Raw genomic sequence first — 23,003 nt, forward strand, 5'->3', positions numbered from 1 at the left:
CAAAAAAAAAAAAAATTAAAAAAAAATTCAAATTAAAAATTAAAATTTACGTTTAACCATTCACACAGCCTGATTTTTTTTTTTTTCACTTGTGTTGATGCACTTAAAACAGTGCTTAACTTACATGAGGTTTGACAATTCTACTATTGTCCTCCTCTTACATTAACTTTTATGTTTAAACTTTATCATTATTATTATTATTATTAAAAATTACCGTTATTATTATTATTATTATTTAAAGGATTTTTAATTTTTACAAAAATTTAAAAAAAAAAACAAAAAAACGAAAAAACGAAAACGCAAAAAAAAAAAATCATTTTTTAAAACTATTAATTTTTTAAAACAACAAATTTTATTATTATTATTATTAATTATTATTATTATTTACTTCTTATTTTAAATATATATATAAATGTAAATATATATATATATATTATTATTATTATTATTATTATAATTTATTTGTTTATCACGCACGTATTTGGAAGGAGGAATTTATATATACATTCGTACATTATCGTTATCAACATTCATTCATTTTTTCTTATCAGTCGGCCCTTAACGTTTCATTTAATCGAATGCCTGGAACCGGACGTTTTTCTTAATTTTTTAAATTAATTTTATTAAATAATAATAATAATAATAATAATAATAATAATATATTTAATTTTTTTACTTTTTTTTTTTTAGTTTTTTTAGTTTTTAATTTTTAGTTTTTTTTTTTTTTTTTACTTAAATGATAATAATATTTTTGTGCCTTTGAGCCATATTTTTCACACCCGAATCCTTATCATCATTATATCCATATTATTAGGTATAAACAACAACAACAACAACAACAACAAACGTTTTTTTCTTTCTTTCATTCTTTTTTGTAGCAAAAAAAAAAAAAAAAAACTAAAACAAAAACATCGTGATGAAATATGTTTTTGTATATATATATATATATATAATGTTATGTATACTTAAATACACGTATTGCTTAAAAGGAAAATGGTTGGTAGGGAGGGAGGGAGGGAGAGGGAGGGGGCTAAAAAACGACCTTATTATTTACGCGCAATCTAATTGTCCGTTTTTTTTTTCTTTTTACAAAGTGTCATCGTATCAAAACACTACCGAGAGTATTATTATTATTTTTATTGTTGTTGGTTTTCCGATTTTCCCGTCGTTTTTCAACAAACAAACAAACGAATCGGTTGTTATACTATTCATGTTTGTGTCTATTATCATTCGTACTCGCCCTTATATCAATAAATAAAATAAATAAATAAATAAATTTTTTTGCCCACAAATAATAAATAAATGGTTGTGTTAATAATAATAATAATAAAAATATTTCGCGTAGTCGTGTGAAATAAATAATAATAATAATAATAATAATAATAATAATAATAATAAATTATTAAATAAGTTTAAAAATTGGCTGTCTTCTTTTTCTTTCTTTCTTCCTTTTTCTCTCTTCCTCTTCCTTTCTCTCTCGGTTTCATCTTCTGGTTCTTATGTTCCATCTTGGACAAGTAAAAAAATTTTGAGACTTGAGGCCGATTATATATATAAATATGTATGTACTATGAATAGGCGCTGTAGCGTGAAGTTATTGCTGCAGTGGCTTTAGCTCCACGTGCAGGCTGCCACCAGGGCCAAGCTCGCTGAAAAACCAAAAAAAAAAAATTAGTAAATTAAATTTAAAAAAATAAAATAAAATCCGAGCGCTTCCATTTTTTTTTTTTTTTTATTTCGTTCGATTATTTCAATTTTAAACCCTTTCCCTCTTCCTTACCCTGCTTCCTCTCTCTCCATTCTGCCCCTATAAAAAAAAACAGAGTGGACAAAAATAAAAAAAAATAAAAAAAGAATTTTCTTTTAAAGAGTGATGACGACGTTTTTTTTAAAAAAAAAAAAAAATTCAACGGAAAAAGGTAAAAAAAAAAAAAAGAGAGAAAGGAAAAGAAAAAAAGGAAAGAGAAAGTTTCAAGATCAATAAAGCCGAGAGAGAAAACGGTTACTGATATGCTATGGATGGAGAAAGAAAGAAAAAATTGCAAATCAGTCTTAGATTTTTTATTAGATTTCTTTTCTTTTCTTTTCTTCTATCAGACATATTAAAAATAAATTTTATGTATTATGTACCCTTCCATACCCCTCTCCCCACCCTAAAAAAAAAGAAAAAGAATTTAAGAACCATCGTTGCCCCCCACTTCTTTATAATAGAATTGTTTATTTATATTTTTCGTTCTTCCCTAATTACTATTATTATTATCGATTAATTAATCGTGATCGACTATTAAAAAAAAATTATGAATTAAAGCAGACGATATTTATAATACGTACCCAGTAGTCAGACATCAGTCTCAATACTCATTACATTCAAGTTATTATTGTGGCGCGGATTGCAGTTCAATTTCGTCTTACTTGTGACGTCACTTGTCAGAAGTATATCTTCATCAAGTTCCATCATATCAGACGAAGATTCAGATAATGAGCTCTTTTTCAGATGTTGACCTTATGCCGGAAAAAAAATAAATAAATAAAAATAAATTCACAATTTTTTTATGTAACCTACGACATTACGCAATTATAAAAAATCATACGTAGTCTCGTCGTGGCGCCAAATTTTTCTTTCTACAATTTAAAAAAAAAAAGAGAGAGAGAGAGAGAGAGATAGAGAAAAAGAAAATTACCTAAAGTACCGGGAAGATACGGACAACTAGTGACGTGATTAAAATTTTGCGATTGCATCTCCTCCTGATCCGTCTCCCTATGATAAAAGTAGTTGAAATTGGAGACAATAACAGGCACGGGAAGCGCAATGGTAAGAACACCGGCAATGGCGCAAAGGGAACCGACAATTTTTCCCCAAACTCCAACTGGCCTGTAAAATTTTTAATTATTATTATTATTTAATCCATCATTTTTTTCATAAAAAAAAAAGAAAGCATATCTCATCTAATATATATATATGTAATGTATTAGCAAATAAAATACACATAATATGTATGATACGTTTATTTTTATATTAATTTTTTTTTTTTTAAACGTGGCAGGAGATAATGAATGTTAAACTAAACGATTTTCATTAAAAAAGAAATCCTTTTCATTTTTTTTTTTTTTTATTAGACAAGCTCGTGTGTTGTTGCAACAAAAAAAAAAAAAAAACATGCTCAAATATTGCAAAATTTTTTATATTTATTTATTTTAAAAAATTTTTCGCGGGCTTTTTTTTAATAGTATTATCATTATTATTATATACGTAAAAAAAACGGCTTGTCGAAAATGTTTTGTTCTTATCACTCTGTCCTCGTGATATGTGATTAAAAAAAAAATAAAATTTTTTAAATTATTAATGAGAAGGGAGGTTGGGTTGGTAACATTGTTTTAAAGGCGGTTCCTAAAACCTAATCGGAAACCTGAAGGGGGAGGGAGGTAGGGAGAGGAGGGAAAAAGTGGGAAGGGAAATAAACATCTCGTTTGTTTTTTTTTTTTTTTTTGAGTATCGACAAGCCGTTTGTTTACGATATTAATTTTTTTTTTTTTTTTTTTTTTTAAACAAGCAACAAACAGAAAAAGGCATGCATGGCATAGAATATTAAAAATCGTGCAAACAATTTTTATTTCTATTTAATAAATAAATAAATAAATAAATGCGTGATCGCAACGTTACGATATCGTTTTATTTATTTATTAATAATAATAATTAAAAGAAAGAAAAAATTTTTTTTCGATTCATTTTATATACTTTGCATAACAAATTTTTCTAATGTAAAAAGAAAATTCTTTGTTTGTTTTTCATTTTTATTTATTATATTTAAATAAATAAATTAATTAAAAAATTAATAATAATAATAAATAAATGCACAATTAAACAAACGCAATAATAATAATAAAAATAGACAAAAACGGAGGAGAGAAGAAAAAGAAGAAGAAAAATGAAAGAAAAAAAGAAAGAAAAAACATCAAAGAGCGAAAAATTCATCAAGCAGAAGATTTTAACGCAATAAAAAAAAAACAAAAACAAACAACAATTTTTTATTTATTTATAGTTTTAAATAATGAAATCGTGGGCAGAAAAATTAAAGTTGGAGGGGAGGGGGAAGAACATTTAAAATGTTTTTTTTTTTTTTTTCTGGGGAGCAAATAAAACAAAGATCGGGTTGGTATTCATCGAAAATACTTTTAATGATGGGTACTTTTTAAAATAACGCCTTATTCAAAAACAAATAACACGAAATGTTCAGAACAAGAAGAAGAAGAAAAAATAAAAACATTCCTTTGACAAAAAAGGAAAAAATTACAAAAAAAAAAATTTGAAAATTTTTCCAAAACAATCAAAAAAACAAAAAAAATTTTTTTGTTGTTTTATCATCAAATGATAAAATATATAAAAAAGGTATATTAAATTCACATTCAAAGGATGCATTTCAAAGGTATGCATATATACACGTAGCACACACATATATAATTTTCATTTAACGCAGCAAAAGGAAAAAACAAAAAAAAAAAAAAATTATTTTTTACACGAAGTCTCATAAAAAAAAAAGAAAAAAGGATTTCATTATTATCATTATTATTATTTTTTTTCACACACAAGCAAATTGAGCATGTTTGTTTGAAACATTTTGCAACTCAATCGATGAACGTTTTCTTTCTTTCTTTTTTCCTTTTTCTATTTCCGGTTTTCGATTGACCTGCAAAACGTAAATTTCTTTTTTTTTTTTTTTAATTCGCTACGAAAATGACGTTTTTTTTGGTTCCGCTCTTTCTCTAGTGTCTCGAAAAACAAAAAAAAAACAAAAGAAAAAAGAAAAATTTTCTAACAAGGGTACAATAGGCGGGGGGCCCCGAAAGTTTCCCTAATAAATAAATAAATAAAAATAAATAAAGAAAGAAAAATAGAAAAATAGAAAAAAAGAAAAAAAAAGGTGGAAAATTTTTTTTTGTTTTTTTAAAGAACAAAGAATTTTCTAATTTTTTTTTTTTAATTATCATCATCATTATCATTATTATTATTTTCAGCTGCATGTACTCTATATGAAAACTACTTTAATAATTTTAAAAAAATTAAACAAAAAAAAAAAAAAAGAAAAAGAAAACAAAAACAAAATGAAAACAAAAAAAACAAAACAAAATTGAAATTATAAATAATTAAGAAAAAATTCAATGACTTATTATTATTATTATTTTACTATTTTGAAATGTGGATTTTTTCTTATCAAAATCCCCTTTCCTTTCGAACTGATTTCCTCCCCCCATCTCTCTCTTCTCCTTAAAAAATTTTGTAAAAAAAAAAATAAACAAAAAAATCCCCCTAAACGAAATTTTATTATTTAAATTTAAAATCGTCCAAACGAAAAAAAACCGCGAGAAAATATTAATGACGTCACAAATGACGTATTATATATATATGACGTCAATTTTAAAATTTAATTCCAATTAATAAAAATGAAAAAAAAATTTTTTTTACTAAATTTTAAAACGAGAATAATGTAAACTTTACTTAAATATGGCGTCACTACAAACGTGTTAATCCCATGAAATTATTATAATTATTATTAATAATATTTTTTCTTCCACATTTCGATTAGAGGCGTTAGTAACAAATGATTTTTCTTATGTTGGCAATAATTGAAAAGAAAAATCAAAAAAAAAGAAAAGAAAAAAAAAAAAAAGAAAAAAGAAAAGAAAAAAAAAGAAAAAAAAGAAAAGAAAAAAAAAAGAAAAAAAAAAAAACAGATGAAAAAAATGAAAATGAGTACATCGTACGTCATATCACCGTAGCCCACTGTAGTCATAGTGACTACGGCCCACCAGAACGCGTCGGGTATCGACTTGAAGAAGGAGCTCTCCGAGCCCGCTTCGGCAAAGTAGACAGCACTGGAGAAGAGAACGACACCTGTAACAAGTTACAAGAATGTTACCTCATGTCACCATAGCCCACGGTCGTCATCGTCACGACGGCCCACCAGAAGGCGTCCGGAATAGACTTGAAGAAGGACTGATCGGAACCAGCTTCTGCGAAGTACACCGCCGATGAGAACAGTATAACACCTAGAATAAATTTCAGTGTCTTTCCGTGCCAATTTATTTGTATATAATACATCGAATCACCACGACAGAATAATAATAATAATAATAAATACATGCACCATGTAACTTTTCTTTATTTTTTTTTTTTGGATGATTAATTGGATGGTGGTGGTGGTTGTGATGGTATGTTTTGTACATATACACGTCGATGTTATTTATAGCGTTCTGTAGTCGTTCTATATAGTTTCTACCTTTATCAAACATAATCTCTATAACTATATAGTGACGTCATAACTATTATTACAAAAAAAAATTTTTTAACTTTCTATTTTTATACATGCAAATTTTTTTATAATTTTTTGTTTGTTTTTGTACTATAAAAAATTCTACATGATAACAATTTTCACATTGTTGCTGTTGTTTGTTGTTGTTGTTGTTTGTCGTTTGTATTGCTCCTTCCTTATTTTTTCTCTTAGAATTTGCAAAACTATTATTTCGTAACGAAACCATATATTTGTAGTTGTTAGTCTACCTTATCACTACAGAATGCTATCTAATCATCATCGACGATTTAAATTTTACAAAAAAAAAAAAAAAACTACAAATGTGGTGTTGGTGTTGGTGGTGGTGGTAGTGGTGGTAATGGCGGCATGCAATCAATGAAAATCGATATCGATTCGACGACATTTTTATTTAAAAAAAAAATTTTTTTTTTTTATTTTCGTGACGTCAGTCTCCCGTTTGTTACATAGTTCGGTAATTGTGCTTAAATCACACCACGATAGTCGTTAACAAACAACATATAGTCTATAACAATCGAAAATGAGAAAAAAAATAATAATAATAATAACGGGTTTGATTGGTGAACGAGCGAGAAAAGAAATTCATTAAAAGGGCGGTAATTTAAAAAAAAAGAGAAACAGAGAGAAAAAAAAAGAAAATAAAATGGAAAATGGTGGCGGTGGCGATGGCGTTGATGGTAGTTACAGATTTAATAATAGAAAAAACGAATGAGATGATGCTGTGATGCTGTGACACAATCTTTTTTTTTTTTACTCTCTTATTTCGGAAAGAAGTTAAATTAAGTTTTCATCTTAATCAAGAACATAAGTGAGATTGATAAAAAAAAAAAAAAAAAAAAAAAAAAAAAAGGTTTCTTTTAAAAGGATTTATGACCTTTGAAAAATTGAAAACGATACACACTATCGATAATCGTCCGTTTTTTCCATGTCGACGTTTTTTTTTTACGAATTTGTTACAACACGACCGGAAATAACTCATCGCATACGCGCACGCGCACACAGACACACAAACAAACAAATACAAACATTGTTGCCACGTCAAGTTTGTTTGTTTACAATTAAACGGATAAAATATATATATGTAATGTGCGTATAAAAAGACAAATGACGATGATTGTTTATTTGTTTGTTTTTAACAAACGTCGGGAGAGGGGAAGGGGAGGGGACAAATCGTATCGAAAGTGGCATTAGAATACTACGATTATACGACGAAGAACTAAACAAATAATAATAATAATAATAATAATAATTTAACGTTTCCTTTTTTTAAAAAAAAAAAAAAAACAGTTATCGAATAAAATAAAACCTGAATTTTCTTTTTCTTTTCTTTTTTTTTTCTAGAAACCGATGGAAATTTTTTTTTTTTTTTAACGCCTAATAAATTTAATTATTGTTCATCGGAAAATAAATAAATCCGCACAGAAAAAAAAAATTAAATTAAATTTAAAAAAAAAAAAAAAAAAAAAAAAAAAAAAGTTTTTAATTTTACAAATGTCGTCATCAAATCAATGAGAGACTACGCAACGTAAATAAATTTTTACGACTTTATAGCGAAAATAATAATAATAATAATAATAATATTAAAAAAATTATTTTTATAGTTTTTAAAATACTACATGACCTCTCACCTTTTATAAATTCACTTTTTGTTTTTTTTTTTAATACGAAAATAAACTTATTCGAACGGCTATAAATATAAAATTTTTTTATTTTATTTTATTTTAATCGATGCCTGCCTGCCTGCCTGTATTTTTATTTTTAATAAAATTTCCTCTCCTCTCCCCTCTCCTTACTACGGCCCTGATTTTTTTTTCTACGTCACATAATCGTTCTATTTCGTTATTAATGATAATGAAAAACGTCAAAATCGAAACAAATCATCGCCATTGTATAAAATTTCAGGCGCGCGGACGTCTCTGATTGGTCGGATCGTCGAGTCACTTAAAGTAATGACGTAAGCATTCACACGTCGCTACTGCCATAGTTTTTAACTAAGAAACACCTTTTATCGCGGAAAATGATTTTTTAAAATTATGAAATGCGACTCTGTAACAATCAGATCGGACTACGGACATTCATTCACAGATGAAAAGAATAATAATAATAATAATAATAATAATAATAATAATAATAATAATAATAATAATAAACATTTACGGTAAAGTGAATGATTTTTTTTTTTTTTTTTTTACGGTGTGCATAAATAAATCATTATAACAGAGTGAATAATTAATTAATAAATGGCATGCAATCTTTTTTTTTTTTAAAAAAAAACACACGCACACGCACGCACACACGCACGCACACGGAAGTCGTCGTCGTCGTCGTCGTCGTCAACGTAAGAAAATAATAATTTTAATTTTTTTTTTTTTATTTCGTTATCATTCGCGCATTTTTTTTCTTTTCTATTTTTAAATGCTTGCTGCGATTATTAAAAAAAAAACTAAATAAATATATATGATAAAAGTAAAGAAAAAAAAATATGTATATATAAATAAAAATCCGACATTTTTCCCATTCGGCCATATTTGTTTGTTATTATCATTATTATTTTTAATAATTCTAAAGCAGATGAAAACGATGAACGTAATCCTTTCGCGGTATTGGCACACATTTTTCTTTTCTTTTTTTTTATTACACTCTTCACTTTTTTTTTTTTTTACTTTTTTTTACCAATTATTTTATACCAAAAAAAAAAAAAAAAAAATTGAAAAAGACGAGAAACACTGACGCGCACTTTTTTTTATATATATATATTTATAAACGAACTTATTTTAAATTAAAATAAGGTTTTGATAAAAAAAAAAAAAAAGGAGGAACGTTTGTAGAGGCATTAGCAAAGAAATAAATTACGTGTAATCCTTTTTAATTTTTTTTTTTTTTTATATAAAACGGGTATATATTAAAATGGATTACACGTAAAATTTACGTCGAACAATTAAGCGTTTCGTGATGTATATACGGATGGAAAACAGAGAGAGAGAGAGAGATAGAGAAAGGGTGGGAGAGAAAAAATGGGTAGAAAAAGGGTAAAAATTGAAGAAAAAAAAGGGGGGGGGGAAGAAGAAGGCACAAATCGTCGTGCACAAAACTTACCTATAAACAAGAAAAATATGAGCAATCCTAATTCTCTCATGGAGGCCTTTAATGTTCGTCCAAGGATTTGCAATCCTTTGGAGTGCCGCGACAACTTGAATATTCGAAACACTCTCACTAACCTAATTACTCTGAGTATAGCTAAGGACATGGCCTGATTTGTGCTTTTATCTTGCGGACTGACGGGGGCTTTGGGCAGCTTGAGTTTATCCTCTTCCTCCGCCATCACCGTGGCCAATGTGATGAAATACGGAATGATAGCAATTATGTCAATGATGTTCATAACGTCACGGAAGAAATTTAGTTTGTTCGGACAAGCCAGGAAGCGCACCGAGAGTTCAAATGTGAACCATATAATACATATAGTTTCTATTAGAAAGAATGGGTCCGTTATTTCCGGCACCTCATCCTCTTCTATTTTTGTACCGTTGGTCGTCGTATTGAACACATTGTAGTGCTTGAACTCTGGTAGAGTCTCCAGGCAAAAAATAACAATGGAAAGAAGGATCACAAAGACGGAGATGATGGCAACGACTCTCGCTGCTTGCGATGACTCCGGATACTCGAAGAGAAGCCAAACTTTTCTCTGGAATTCGTGAGAAGGTAACGGTTTCTCTTCTTCCTTGATAAATCCTTCATCCTCCCTGAAAAAACAACAAAATGTCAAGTTTAAAATTTTCCATGATTGTTAAAAAAAAAAAAATCCACGCACGCACGCACGCACTCATACGAAAAACAACAAAAAAAAAAAAAGTGACCACGCACTTAAAAGATAGAGAAATCGTAAAACGTGATAGCATCCAATCAAATTCGAGAATATATTTGACGTCATTCTATCATTAACCAATCACATTCTTTCAATAAATATAAAAATATTCTTATTTCCATATGACGAGATTGACGTCATAGACATGACAACAAATTTTTGTTAGAAATCAATAAACGCTTACGAGACGGAAGGAACCTGATAAAAAATTACCATTTTCCATATCCCCAATTATTATTATTATTATTATTTCGTGCATAAATAAATAAATACAGACAAATCGAAATGATTATGACACGTGATATGAATCCTTAATATTATTATTATTATTATAATCAATTATCACGATTAGTTTTTTTTTACTTTTTTATTACTTTTTAATTTTCCAAAAAAAAAAAAAAAAATGTTTGTTTGTCTGTCTCTTCTCTTTTTTTTGTGTGTGAAAGAACAGCAGGTTTCATTCATATTAAAAACTACTCTCTTACGTTTAAACATTTGATCAATGATTTAATTCGCTGCCAAAAAAAAGAGAAAAAGAAAAAGAAAGAAAAAAGAAAGCAGAAGAAAATGTACGACTGACTGGCCTCTTAAATTTTTCCAGTTGTGACTAATTAAACTTTAATACAACAGTTGGCCTCGTGTGAACTTGGAACCAGTAAATTTTATTTAAGTAACCAATTAAAGGTTTAAATGTCAACGAGACTGTGAAAATACTTTTCCCCGTTCGCATTCATTTGTTTTTTCCTTTTAATTTTTTCCTTTTCTTCAACTAACGCCTTCTTAAAGTGTAATGATTTTTCTTTTGTTTTGTCGTACCCATGTGTGACGTTCATAATCGAGAAAAGAATTTTCGTTGAAAAATTAAATTTGGCATCTATGCCATTTCGATTTCTTTTTCTTTCTCTCTCTCTCCCCCCCCAAACATAAAGTATTTTCGCACGTACCCTCACTATCATCATCATCATCATCATCATAATGATTCTAACGACCCAATGCGGTGCAGTAACAACAACAACAACAACAACTTCCTTCAATGGTGGAATCCTCATCTGAAAAGCTTGAATTGAGCCATGAAAAGCTTTTCTAATCGTAGAAATGTAAAAAGATAACCGTTATCATTTTATTTAATATGAATTCTAATATCAAATAATAAAAAATTTAAAAGAAAACTTAAGAAGAAAATAACGCGGATGTTAAATATATAGTGCGAGAGTATATTTTGTTGGGGGAAAATTTTTAAAACGTGAGAGCGGCGGCGGTATTGATCGCCGAACCAGCTTACGCCCAAGATTACACTCGCAGTCTTGTAAATAATCGAGTGTCAGGCTTTTTTTTTCCTTTTTTCCTTTATTTTTCTTTCCTTTTTTCCTTTTTTTTTTTAGGAATCCAACCAAAAATCTGGCACACAAAAATGCAGTTTTTTTTTTTACAAAATAAACAATAAGAGTAATTTAAAAATCACGTTGGATTATTATTATTAGAAAGAATCGTACTAAAAAAAAAATGGACGAGTTTTACTTATTTTCAAAACAAAAAGGCATTTTATAGCGAATTTTTCTGTTTTTTAAAAACGAACCGCGTTAAATGCGTAATGATTAGTTCGATGGAAAATGCCTTTTGAAAAAAACTTAATGTCAAATTATTACACACCATCATCATCATCCATCTACCTTTTTTCATTCTTCCTCCCTCTAATCGATTCTTTCCTCCCTACCCCCCTTGAAAATTTTTTTCTAGTTGTTTCTATCTCCTCCCCCACGCTCTTTTCCCCTACGTGTCTTTTCTTTTTAAAATGAATAATAAATATGAAATCTGTCACAAATTTTACTGTTTTGAATTATCATTTATCTTTCTTATTTTTCTTTTCTTTTCTTTTCTTTTTTCTCAATTTTTGAATTGAACAAGATTATTTTTGATTTCATCTGTCAGTTTCATTGGTATACAAATCTTTCCTGTTGAGGGAAAAAGAAAAAGAAAAAAACGATGGTTTTCATTACCAAACAAACAAACAAACACTTTTCCTTCACAGGGAGGAGGTGGAAGGAAAGGACGCACCAGTCGAACATTTTCCCTTTTGGTTTTTTTTTTGTTTTTGGGGGGGGGTTTTCCTCTCACCTGAATTTATTTGTTGCCAGTTCGCCTAATTCGTAAAATTTGATTTCTTCGGAGAAAACATCTAATGGGACGTTGACCGGTCTCCTCAGTCTTCCGCCACTTTGATAATAATATAAAATGGCGTCGAAACTTGGACGGTTCCGATCAAAAAAATATTCGTTCCGAAGTGGATCAAAATAACGTATCCGCCTTGCAGGATCACCCAGGAGCGTGTCCGGAAATTGATTTAACGTTCTTAATTGCGTTTCAAACCTTAAACCACTCACCTGGAAAAAAAAAAAAAATGAAAAAATGAAAAATGTTTTTTTAAAAAAAAAAAAAAAAAAAAACGAAGAGAAAGAGAGAGAGAGATAGAGAGAGAGGTAGAGAGAGAGAGAGAGAGGGAAAAAAAAATTAAAAAATATGGTTGGAAAACGTTGCTGATCAATGGCGCAAATTAAATTACGAGCGAAATTTAAATTGACGTCATAATTTAATAATAATAATAATAATAATAATAACGATTTTTTTTTTTCATTTTCCTTCTCGTTTATCCATCCATCTATCCAACCATCCACCATTTTTTTTTTGGTTGCATGTATACGCACAGTTACGCGAATAGATTCCGACATCTTTTTTTTTCTTTTTTCTTCAACCGTCACGTTCGCTACCAATTAATTTATCGCACAGGTACTTAGTTACACGTTCAAACAATTAATTTTTACTTTTCCCGATTCATTCGGTTTAACTTTTCTCTCTCTGTGTGTGCGTGTGTGAGAGAGAAAGAAAGAGAGGGGGAGAGAGAGAAAAAAAAAAGAAAAATTTTAAACACGTAGACTCATATAAGCAAATACATTTCGTATATAAGTCGTATAAATAAACGTGTAACAAGAAAACACCATTTTTTTTTTAAAAAAAAAAAAAAAACCGTTTTAGAATTTTAATAAAATAAAAATTAGTAATAATAATAATAATAATAATTTTTTATTTCAAATAAACGGTTAAACGTAGTAATCCGCAAATTTAAAAAAAAAAAAAAAAATTGAAAAATTAGAAAAAAAGTTAAAAATAATATTACGAAAAAAAAAAAAAAAAAAAAAAATTTCGTACGTTCGTTTTTTGCGTTTGGTTTGTTCCTTTGCCAGTTGGGTCATCGAAATTAAAAACCATTTTTTTTTTTTTTTTTTTTTTTCAAAGAGGAAATTTTTAATTTTTTTTTTTTTTTAATAACATTTAATTTCAAAATTAATGTATATTCGTGTATATATATATATATATGTAAAAATATGTATGAATGTAAATAATTTTTTTTTTTGCGAGAATGAGGGGGGGAAGGAACGTGATAAAAAGGCTCCCTCTCCCCCCCTGGAAAAAAAAATAAATAAAAACGATACCCGAAATTATTTTCGAAAGAATTTATTTACTCCTCCGATTTTTTTTTCTTTTTTTTTTTTAATGAAAATCTTTTTTAATTGAATTTCTAGAAAATTCTCACAGACAACAACAAACAAAACAACAACAACCAAAAAAATGAAGGTTCAATACAACTAAAAAAAAAAAAACCGAAAAGAAACAAAAAAATTTTCTTTTTCTCGCGATTACTTCAACATAACGAATCACTCGTGGTCGCCATTTTATTCTTCGTGTCTTCTGCTATTTCGCCATTTTGAATCGGTTGGTTATTTACACGTCAAACGTGTTCGTTCTTTTTTTTTTTTGTTAATAAATAAAATATGAAATTTTTTCAATGTTATAAATATATCGAATTAGAATTTTGTTAAACAAATCTCAATTTACGTTCAAGATCAATTCAAGTAAAAGTTCAAAAGTTAATTTTATTTAACGTGGAAATAGAATAAATTTCATTGATTATTCACGTCTAATTATCTGTATAATTTACCTTTGAGCGTATACACACACGCACACACACAGAGATTTTGTTTTTACGTAAATAAATTTGTAACAAAAGGTTTTAACAACATCGTAAATCAATTAATTTTTCGAAAAATTTTTATATCCCCCCAATTTACACAATGCGTACCTGCGTACCTGCGTGCGTGAGTGTGCACACTCCTTCAAATATTTTTGTTAGAGATTATGTACACGCGCATGCATTCTCGATGCAACTACTTATTTGAACGTTATAATTAAGAGTTTCGATTTCGAATCAATCAATCAATCAATCAATAGAATTTAATCTAAACGAAAGAGATACAAAATGGTGGCGCTGTCTGGATGTTGCTGTCGACTTTGTATCGGAGAACAAGATTCAATTTCCGTTTTTCACTTAATTCTTTTTAATTGATAATGATCTTATCGGGGTGAAAAATGTACGAATTTTCCAGAAGGAAGGAAAACGTACTCGAGCACACACACACACACACGTATCTGATATCGCGTTGTTGTTGCTGTTGTTTCTGTTTGTTTTTAACGACTTTACACAACAACAACAACAACCACAAAAAAAAGTAGGTTTGGCGATATTTAATATTACTATTACTTACATTAATAACAACCCTTTCACAAAAATCGTGATCGTGCGGAATTGGTTCAAAGTGAACAACTCCAGTGAATGCATGGGGGGTCGGTCCATCCTCGTCTTGGCTGCTGAGTTTTGGCAGCGACCTGTTAATAAATAAAATAAATAAATAAATAAATAAATTTATAAATAAAAATTTTTTAATAAAAAAAAAAAAAAAAATTCGCAGAACTGCGAAAATTTAAAATTTCTTCTAAGAATTTCATTTCGTGGGGGTGGGTGTGGGAGGCGGGGGCGCGTGTAAATATCCATTCGAATCCGTTTTTCATCTCGTTGATAATTGATAAGAAAAAAAAAAATTAAAATAATATGATAACAATGTAAATATCCTCATTTATGTCTCCATAATCATCATCATCTCGTTTTAATTCCTAAAAAAACGTTCGTTGAATAACAATAATTATTATCATCATTATTAAGGGGAGGGACAGGGAGTGGGAAGATGATACGCAAATAAATAATTACAAATTGAATAAAAAAAAAAGCGGAAAAACTTAAATAAAAAATCCGCCCACGCACAATAAAAAAAAAAAAAAAACCGCCACATTCAATTATTTATTTCAAATAGGATCAATATCTAAAAATAGGTGAGAGAAAAAAAAAGATAGACGATGAAAAATATACGTGCCAGAGAGAGTGAGAGAGATAAAAGCGACGAGATGAAAGTTGGTGGTGGGGGAAAGGGGAGGGGAGGGGGGGGAAAAGACACTTATAAACTTTTTTTTTTTTTAAAAGTCAATTTGTATTCGATCCTCCTGTTGAGATTGAAATTTTTTTTTTTTCATTTTCTACATCGCCGTTGTCCTATTAAAAACGCTCATTTCTATTTGTCTTCTTCCACGTGTTTTTATTATTTTCCAACTAACAATTTAAAAATTATTAATAATAATAAAAATTTAAAGAAATTGAAAAAAAAAACGATGACGTTTTCAATTATTTGACATTAGGAAAAAAAAAAAATTTTCTTTTAACCGTTTAAACCGAATTCTATGCCAACATAAAATGCAAAAAAAAAAACATGGCGGTGACTGACTTGATCGTATGTTTGCGTATTTAAATAGAACAACAAACACGACGAAGATGATGAGGGGGAAAGGGGGAAGAAAAAAGAAAAAAGAAAAAAAAAAGAAAATTCGTCTCTCGTTTAAAACACTTCACAAAATTTCTTTTTTCTTATCCTTCTTCTTTTTTTTTTTTTTTTTTTTTTTATTTATCCCTTTCGTACGCTTTACTTAAATTTATGTGTGTAACCATGAGAGAGAGAGAAAGGGAGGGAGAGAGAGAAGAATAAGAAAATCTTCTTTTTTTTATTAACCGTTGGAAAGAAAAGAAAAACCCCTTCTTTTCTTGATAAAAAAAAAAAAGAAAATTTATTTATTTATTTTAAACAATCGAATATAAAGGAAATAAATGAAAAATTCGTTTTTATCTCTACGATCGTGGGACATAATAAATCTTTTACTTCCGTCCTATTAATTTCAATATTTATGTAAAATCCTTTTTTTTTTTTTTTTTTTATTCAAAAAAATTAATTCTAGAATTTTCTTTTTTATTTCCATTCTTTTGAATGATTCGACCAATTAAAAAAAAAAGAAACATTGTCACGCAAAAAATTAACATAATCATCATCATCATTATTATTGTTTGTTTTTTTAGTCTGATCCCTAAGGAATGCCTGAATATGAGCGAGACTAAATTCTTCAATAATCTAAACCCCACCACCACCACAACTCTCGTAACTCTTCCCGTTTTCATCTCATCCATTCGATTGGAACAATTTTACATCTCCAAAAAAAATGGACAAAAACATTTCCGGGGAGGAGGAAGGAGGAAAGAGGCGTATCCAGAATCGGGAAGAATAAAAAATCCTGGTTCTTAAATAAAACACAAAAAAAAATTGTTTTCGTTTTTGACCCCCCTTAACCTTCTCCTTTATCATAACGCAGTTGTTTTCATTCCTATTATTATTATTATTATTTTTAAAATAACGTTAAATTTTTTCAACTCTAATAATAATAATAATAAATTTCTTAAAAAACGAATAATATAAAAAAAAAATTTTTTTATTATAATTAATATTTTGTCTCTCAAAGTTTACAACGAAACAAAATAACTTTTTTTCTTTTTTTTTGTTTTCATTAAATTAAACATAATTATTTTGTTTAATGATTATTATTATTATTATTATTATTATTATTAAAACCGTCATTTTCCAACCGTAAAAATATTTAATAATAATAATAATAATAATTAAAATAATTAAAGTTTTTAAAAATCGAAAATAAATAAATAAATGCGAGAGAAACGAATAATAATAAAAATAAAATGGCGATGATACAATAATAATAATAAAAACTCGATCAATTTTTTATTTTATTACCGTAATATTATCAATGAGTAATAATTTTAAACTTGTGTAGAAGAGGGTATTAGAGTATGAAACTTAAAATCGAAAGTAATAAATTTTCTTTATTCCAAAAAAAAATTTAAAATTTAAAAAAAAAAAAAAAAGTGAAAACGACGAAATTATACGTTCGGGCGAAAAAAAAAAAAGAAAAAAAAGTTATTTCGTATTTAATTTCGGAACTGCAATTATTATTATCATCATCATTATTATTATTTCGAATAATAATTTAAATAAAAAAAAAAAAAAGTAATATAAAAAAAACAATTATTATTATTATTATAGAAATTAGATTGCGTGTGCATAGTTTTTTTTTTTTGTTTTGTTTTTTGACGGTGGAAAAAGGAGTAGAAGGAAAAACAAAAAAAAAAAAGTTAAAATGAAAATGAAAAGAGAGAGAGAGAGAAAAACATAAAATTCCCGTTTTTTTTCTGGATCGAATTCGTTATCGGAGAGAGACGGACGGAAGAGGGAAAAAGGGTGGGAAGGATGAAAGACAGGAAGGAAGGAAGGAAGAAACAAAATATAAAAAAAATTTTTTTTTTCTTTCTTTCGGAATAATAATTACACGTGTGTGGAATGTTCTAGAATAACTCAAATTTATTTATTTATTTACTTATTTATTATCGTTAATAATTACGGAGAAAAAAAAAAATTTTTTTAAACTTTAAAAAAAGAAAAAATTTCGATTCCTGGAAAGAAAAGGAAGCGAGGAAGCAAGCAAGCAAAAAAAAAAAATTTATTTCTAATATCCAAATTGTTTTTTATTTTCCATTCCCCTCTTTTCCTTCCAGCCTTCCTTCCCCCCCTTCACCGCCCCCTACCCCTCTTACTTCTTAACGTTTGAAAATTATGCATGGAACTTTTCCAAAATTAACGTTTTTTCATTGGACTTTTATACACATATATTAAACGTATACTCCTTCATCTTCCTTCCTTTTTTTTCCATTGTTGCCAAATTAATAAAATTTTATATTTATATAAATTAACGATGGGTTTTCGATTCGAAATTGTTTTTTTTTTTTTTTTTTTTTTTTATTAAAAAATATTGTTTATAACCGTGACGATTAAAATCTGAAAGAAAAAAGACTCATTTCCTTTTTTTCCTTTTTTCCTTTTTTACAAATATAAACTATTATAATAACCTTTCTCGAATTATTTTCCATTAATCGTTTCATTCATTACAAAAAACAAACAAACGAATCAATCAGATAACAAACGCAACTGGAAAAATCCTACGTAATAACACAACAACAATAACAACAACAACCGAAACGTAAGCATTTTCACGTACGATTAATAAAACAAATTTCCGTGGGGGGGAAGAAGGGGAAGAGAGAAGGGAAGGGAAGGGAAAGGAAATGTATGCGTTTTGGTCAAAGGAGGAAAAAAAAAAAGAATCACATTCTCAAGGTTTTTATTTATTTATTTTTTCTCGAAAGAGGAAGTAATGGAAATGGGAAATGCCTTAACCGGAAATGACAAAATAACCGATCGAAACCTTGAATGGAAAAATTTTTGATACATCATTACGAAATATATTACACGATGTGACACGCACGAAATCGACACACGATTCGTCGACAAACTCTCACGTTTTGAATGATGATGATAATAATAATAATAAATGAGTAAACAATAATTAATAATTTTTTTTTGTTTATAAAACGCCGTTTGGAATTAGATACTTTAATAATAATAATAATAATAATATTAATAATAATAATTTATTTGATTGATGAAAAATCTCTTTGAGCTTTTCTTTTTTTTTTTTTGCTGCGGCAAGAAAATCTCTCTGTCCCCCTCTCTCTCTCTCCCCTCTCTCTTTTTTTTGTTTCGTCTGTTTGTTTACAATTGAGATTTTCTCTCGAGTAGAAAATAAAATAAAATAAAAAATATCTTTTTATTATTGATTTTGTTTCAAATTTTTTTTTAAATCTTTTTTTATCTTTTTTTTCTTTTATTTTCTTTTATTTTTTTAAAGTTTATTTTTCGATTGTGAATTTGAGACATTGTTAAATTAGCAGACGATTATATTTCTCGTTATTATTTAACATCATCACGGTTTAATTTTTTTTCTTCTCCTTTCCCCTCCTCCTCACCCTTCCTCTCCCCTTTTTTCAACGAATAAATAATAAATATATATATAATTTTTTTTTTAATACGTCATCCGATTTCTATTCGGCATCATTATTATTATTATCATTATTTTTTGTTTTACTCGAGACTCTCGTGAAAAAGAAGTAAACGCGTGCATAAATAAAATTATTATCATTATTATTATCGTTTTTATTTTTCAACAAAACAACCGGAAACAAACATTTGACATTTATCATTTTTAAAAATGGCTTCGTGTAAACGTTACCAAGGTAACTTTACCTGTGAGACTTTACAAAAAAAAAAAAAAAAAAGGGCAAAAGACAAAACCGAAAGAAAACTTTTTTCTTCCCTCTTCTTCTTACTTCCCCCCCCCTCTCTCTCTCTATTGGAAAATATGATTAATAAAAATATAAAAAAAATTATTTATTTATACGCATTCTCCTCATAAAAAAAAAATCTTACGATAAAATATTATTATATAAAAAACGGTGGCAAAATACGTGCGTAAAATTATTATTATTATTATTAACAACGACGACGACGTTTTTATTTATTTATTTATTATCAAAGTTAATAAATAAATAAATAAAATAATTCGCGGCGGAAAATAAAATAAAAAACGAAACATATAACCTTTTTCCTTTTAATACAAAATCGTTGTTGGTTTTTTAATAACAAAACCGGAAATGATTGGGTTTTTTTTAAAGAAAATTGTTTAAAAATAATGATTATTATTATTGCTATTATAGTAATTAATAATGTTGATAAAATAAAATGAAAAAATGAAAAATATATAAGGAAAATTGCGAAAAAAAAAAAAAAAAATTTTTTTAAAGTGAAACCTCTTGATAATGTCGCAATCTGACTAAATCCGGCGCTGCAGTTCTCTATTGATCTGTTAAATGGTATTCTTATTATAGGCTGAATGAGGAGGACGTCTGGAGAGGTGAAGGGAAACTACGGAAAAAAAAAAAAACTAAAAAACTTTCCGGCTTCTAACTACCTTATATATATAAATTTTTTTTTTTTTTAAATAAAATAAAAAAAAAATGGCGGGAAGTATTTATGTAAAGATTTTTAAACGGGGGGAGGAGAAGGAGAGGGAAGAAGAAGAGACTGGAATTTCATTTGTTTTTTTTTTTCCAGCGTGTGCGTGCGGCAAAAAAAAATGGGGAAAAAAGGGAAAAAAGGAAAATTTACAGATGTTTTTTAAACGTTAAATAATTAATAAATATATGTATCTATGTATCTATGTATGTATGTATGTATTATGTATGTAAATATAAGGTGGAAGAATCGTCGTACGTTAAAATTTAATAAATTTTTTTTTTTTTTTTAAAGGGGAGCAAAAAAAAAAAAATTGAATAACAAACCTTATATCTCCAGCCTCCTCCCCTGACCATCGGGGGCGTTGGTCCTGCCTCGGTTTGAGGACAGGGGTTAGCCCCCATTTTTCGATAAACTCTATACGAGAAATCTTGATGTGTGGTGGTGGTTACGAGAGGGGGCTTGTCCCCCTCTCGGACCCCATAGCCAGCGCGGCACAGGATTCTGAAGAAGGATTTCAGTTTGATGGTTTATTTGATAAACAAGTCCTCATTTCACTATTTTTTTTTTTGGTTTTTTTTCGGGGGGGGGGGTTTCCGGCTTTTCTTTACTTTTTTTTTCTATTTAAAAAATGGCTGCTACCTTTTATAACTTATTATTATAAAACTTTTTTATTAAGATGGATGAAATATTTATGTATTGTGTGTGTGTGTGTGTGTGTGTGTGTGTGTGTGAGTGTGTGTATGTGTGTGTGTGTATATATTTGTATGTATAAATTAATAAAACACGAAATTTTTTTTTTTATATAACACGATGATATCACGCACTCGCGCCGGCCTGCACGGCTACTGGACGCCACCAAGAGCTCCCGCAGTAGCGCTAGTGTCGGACGAATGCGCACATTTCTGACCTGCCCGTGCATGTGCTTGTCATCCATGCCGTGGTGGTCGCAGCCAACTTTACCTACTCCCACATTTTCTAACCTCACAAACAATGGACTCTTTTTTTTTTTTTTTTTTTTTTTTTTAAAATTCAAAATCTTTGATTTTTTGCCAATATCCAAAATTGCGTCTCTTATACGTCGTCGTATTTTTAAATAGTTTTTTATGAGTTTTCCACTCTCTCCGTCTGGAATTTTTTTCCATCTGTCTTTCTTTCTTTCTTTACTTTCTTTTTACATTTCCTACTTTTCGTATGAAACTTTAAACATTTCGTTTTTTAATCAAGACTCTCTCTCTTTTTTTTTTTTTTTTAATGTCTGACAAACAAATGCCGACGTTATGTCATTTCGGTCAAGGTTAAATATTTGGGCCAAGGTCAAATATGAGAACTCGTTTATATGTATAAATAATAAACTCTAATTCAGATTGGTCGTGCTGGTGGTGGTGGTGGTGATTTAAAATAAATAATAATAATAATAATATCCTACGAATGTGTATATTCACATTAATATTATTATTATCATCATCATCCTATAAATTCTATTAACTTTTAATAGTAATAATAATAATAATAGGGGTTGGTGTTATTATCAATGGAAAATAATTTTAAAACCCTTAATTTACGATAATAAAATATTTTTAAAGGGAAATTATTTTCAAAGAATGAAAAGTTTTTTTTTTTTTTTTTTAAACCAAAAATTCAATATAAATCCTAGAAAATTAAATGACGTCATACGTAAGTGATAATAATAATAATAATCGTTAAAAACAAAAAAATTTAAAAGTTAAAAAAATTTTAAAATTCGACAATCAAAGTTTTAACAATGATATAATTTTTTGTCGGGCATTAGAGTGAAAATAATAATAGTAATAATAATAGCAATAATAATAATAATAATAATAATAATAATAATAATAATAATAATAATAAATTAATATGTGTGTTAGACTTTCAGAAATAGAAAAAAAAAAAAACAAAAGCGTACACTCCATCATGGCACACAACACATATTTATATATATATACATCTTTTTCACTCTCTCTCTCTCTCTCTCTCTTTCTCTCTCTCTCCGCTTCTCAAAAGGTACATAGCCTTGGGACATATCGATTCTGCAGTACATCTCACGACGACGCATTTTGATCAAAAATGACTCACGCAATCAGCAGTGCCAACAGCAAAATTTTTTACCGGTAACATTTTAAAAAAAAAAAAAACGAATCCACCGAAAAAAATAAAAATAAAATATATAAATTTTTTTTCATTATTATTATTATTAATATTATTTATTTATTTTTTTCCCTCGTCATGACTTTTCGACATGTCGTTTTTTGCCCCTCCCCCCCACTTCCCTCCCTACCCCTTTGAAAAACGTTCAAAAAAAAAAAACGGTTCGTCCATAGATGGTTTAAAAGCTTTGATGTGTTTAATTTCATAACCGGACATAAAAAAAAAAAAAATAAATATTTGGCATGAATCCGAATAAAATTATTTAATGATAAAATGTGGGAGGGAGGAGGAAGAGAGGGGGAGTGGGGGTACGTGGAAGGAACCGCAATAAGAAAATTATTATTATTATTATTACATTTGAATGATGAAAATGTTTGTGTTTGCTTTTCTTTTTTTTTTTTTTTCTTTAGTCCCGCCGAAAGAACGTACGAAAGATTTTTTTTAATTAAATGTCGAAAATTT

At 28.1% G+C, this 23,003-nt stretch overlaps 1 protein-coding gene across 1 annotated transcript; it reads right to left on the reverse strand.

The window, feature by feature from the left end:
• Window positions 1–1,568: 1,568 nt before the first annotated feature.
• Window positions 1,569–15,642, reverse strand: Phum_PHUM020660 (voltage-gated channel, putative; the record flags this gene model as incomplete). Its single annotated transcript, XM_002422842.1, has 10 exons — window positions 1,569–1,649; window positions 2,131–2,153; window positions 2,183–2,240; window positions 2,366–2,502; window positions 2,682–2,872; window positions 5,916–6,045; window positions 9,423–10,066; window positions 12,304–12,569; window positions 14,787–14,907; window positions 15,614–15,642. The coding sequence occupies 10 exons, from the start codon at window positions 15,640–15,642 to the stop codon at window positions 1,569–1,571; spliced, it is 1,680 nt and encodes a 559-aa protein (XP_002422887.1).
• Between the last annotated feature and the right edge of the window lie 7,361 nt (window positions 15,643–23,003).

Source organism: Pediculus humanus, genomic scaffold (genome assembly GCF_000006295.1).
Source record: "Pediculus humanus corporis 1103172107373 genomic scaffold, whole genome shotgun sequence".
NCBI lineage: Eukaryota > Metazoa > Arthropoda > Insecta > Psocodea > Pediculidae > Pediculus > Pediculus humanus.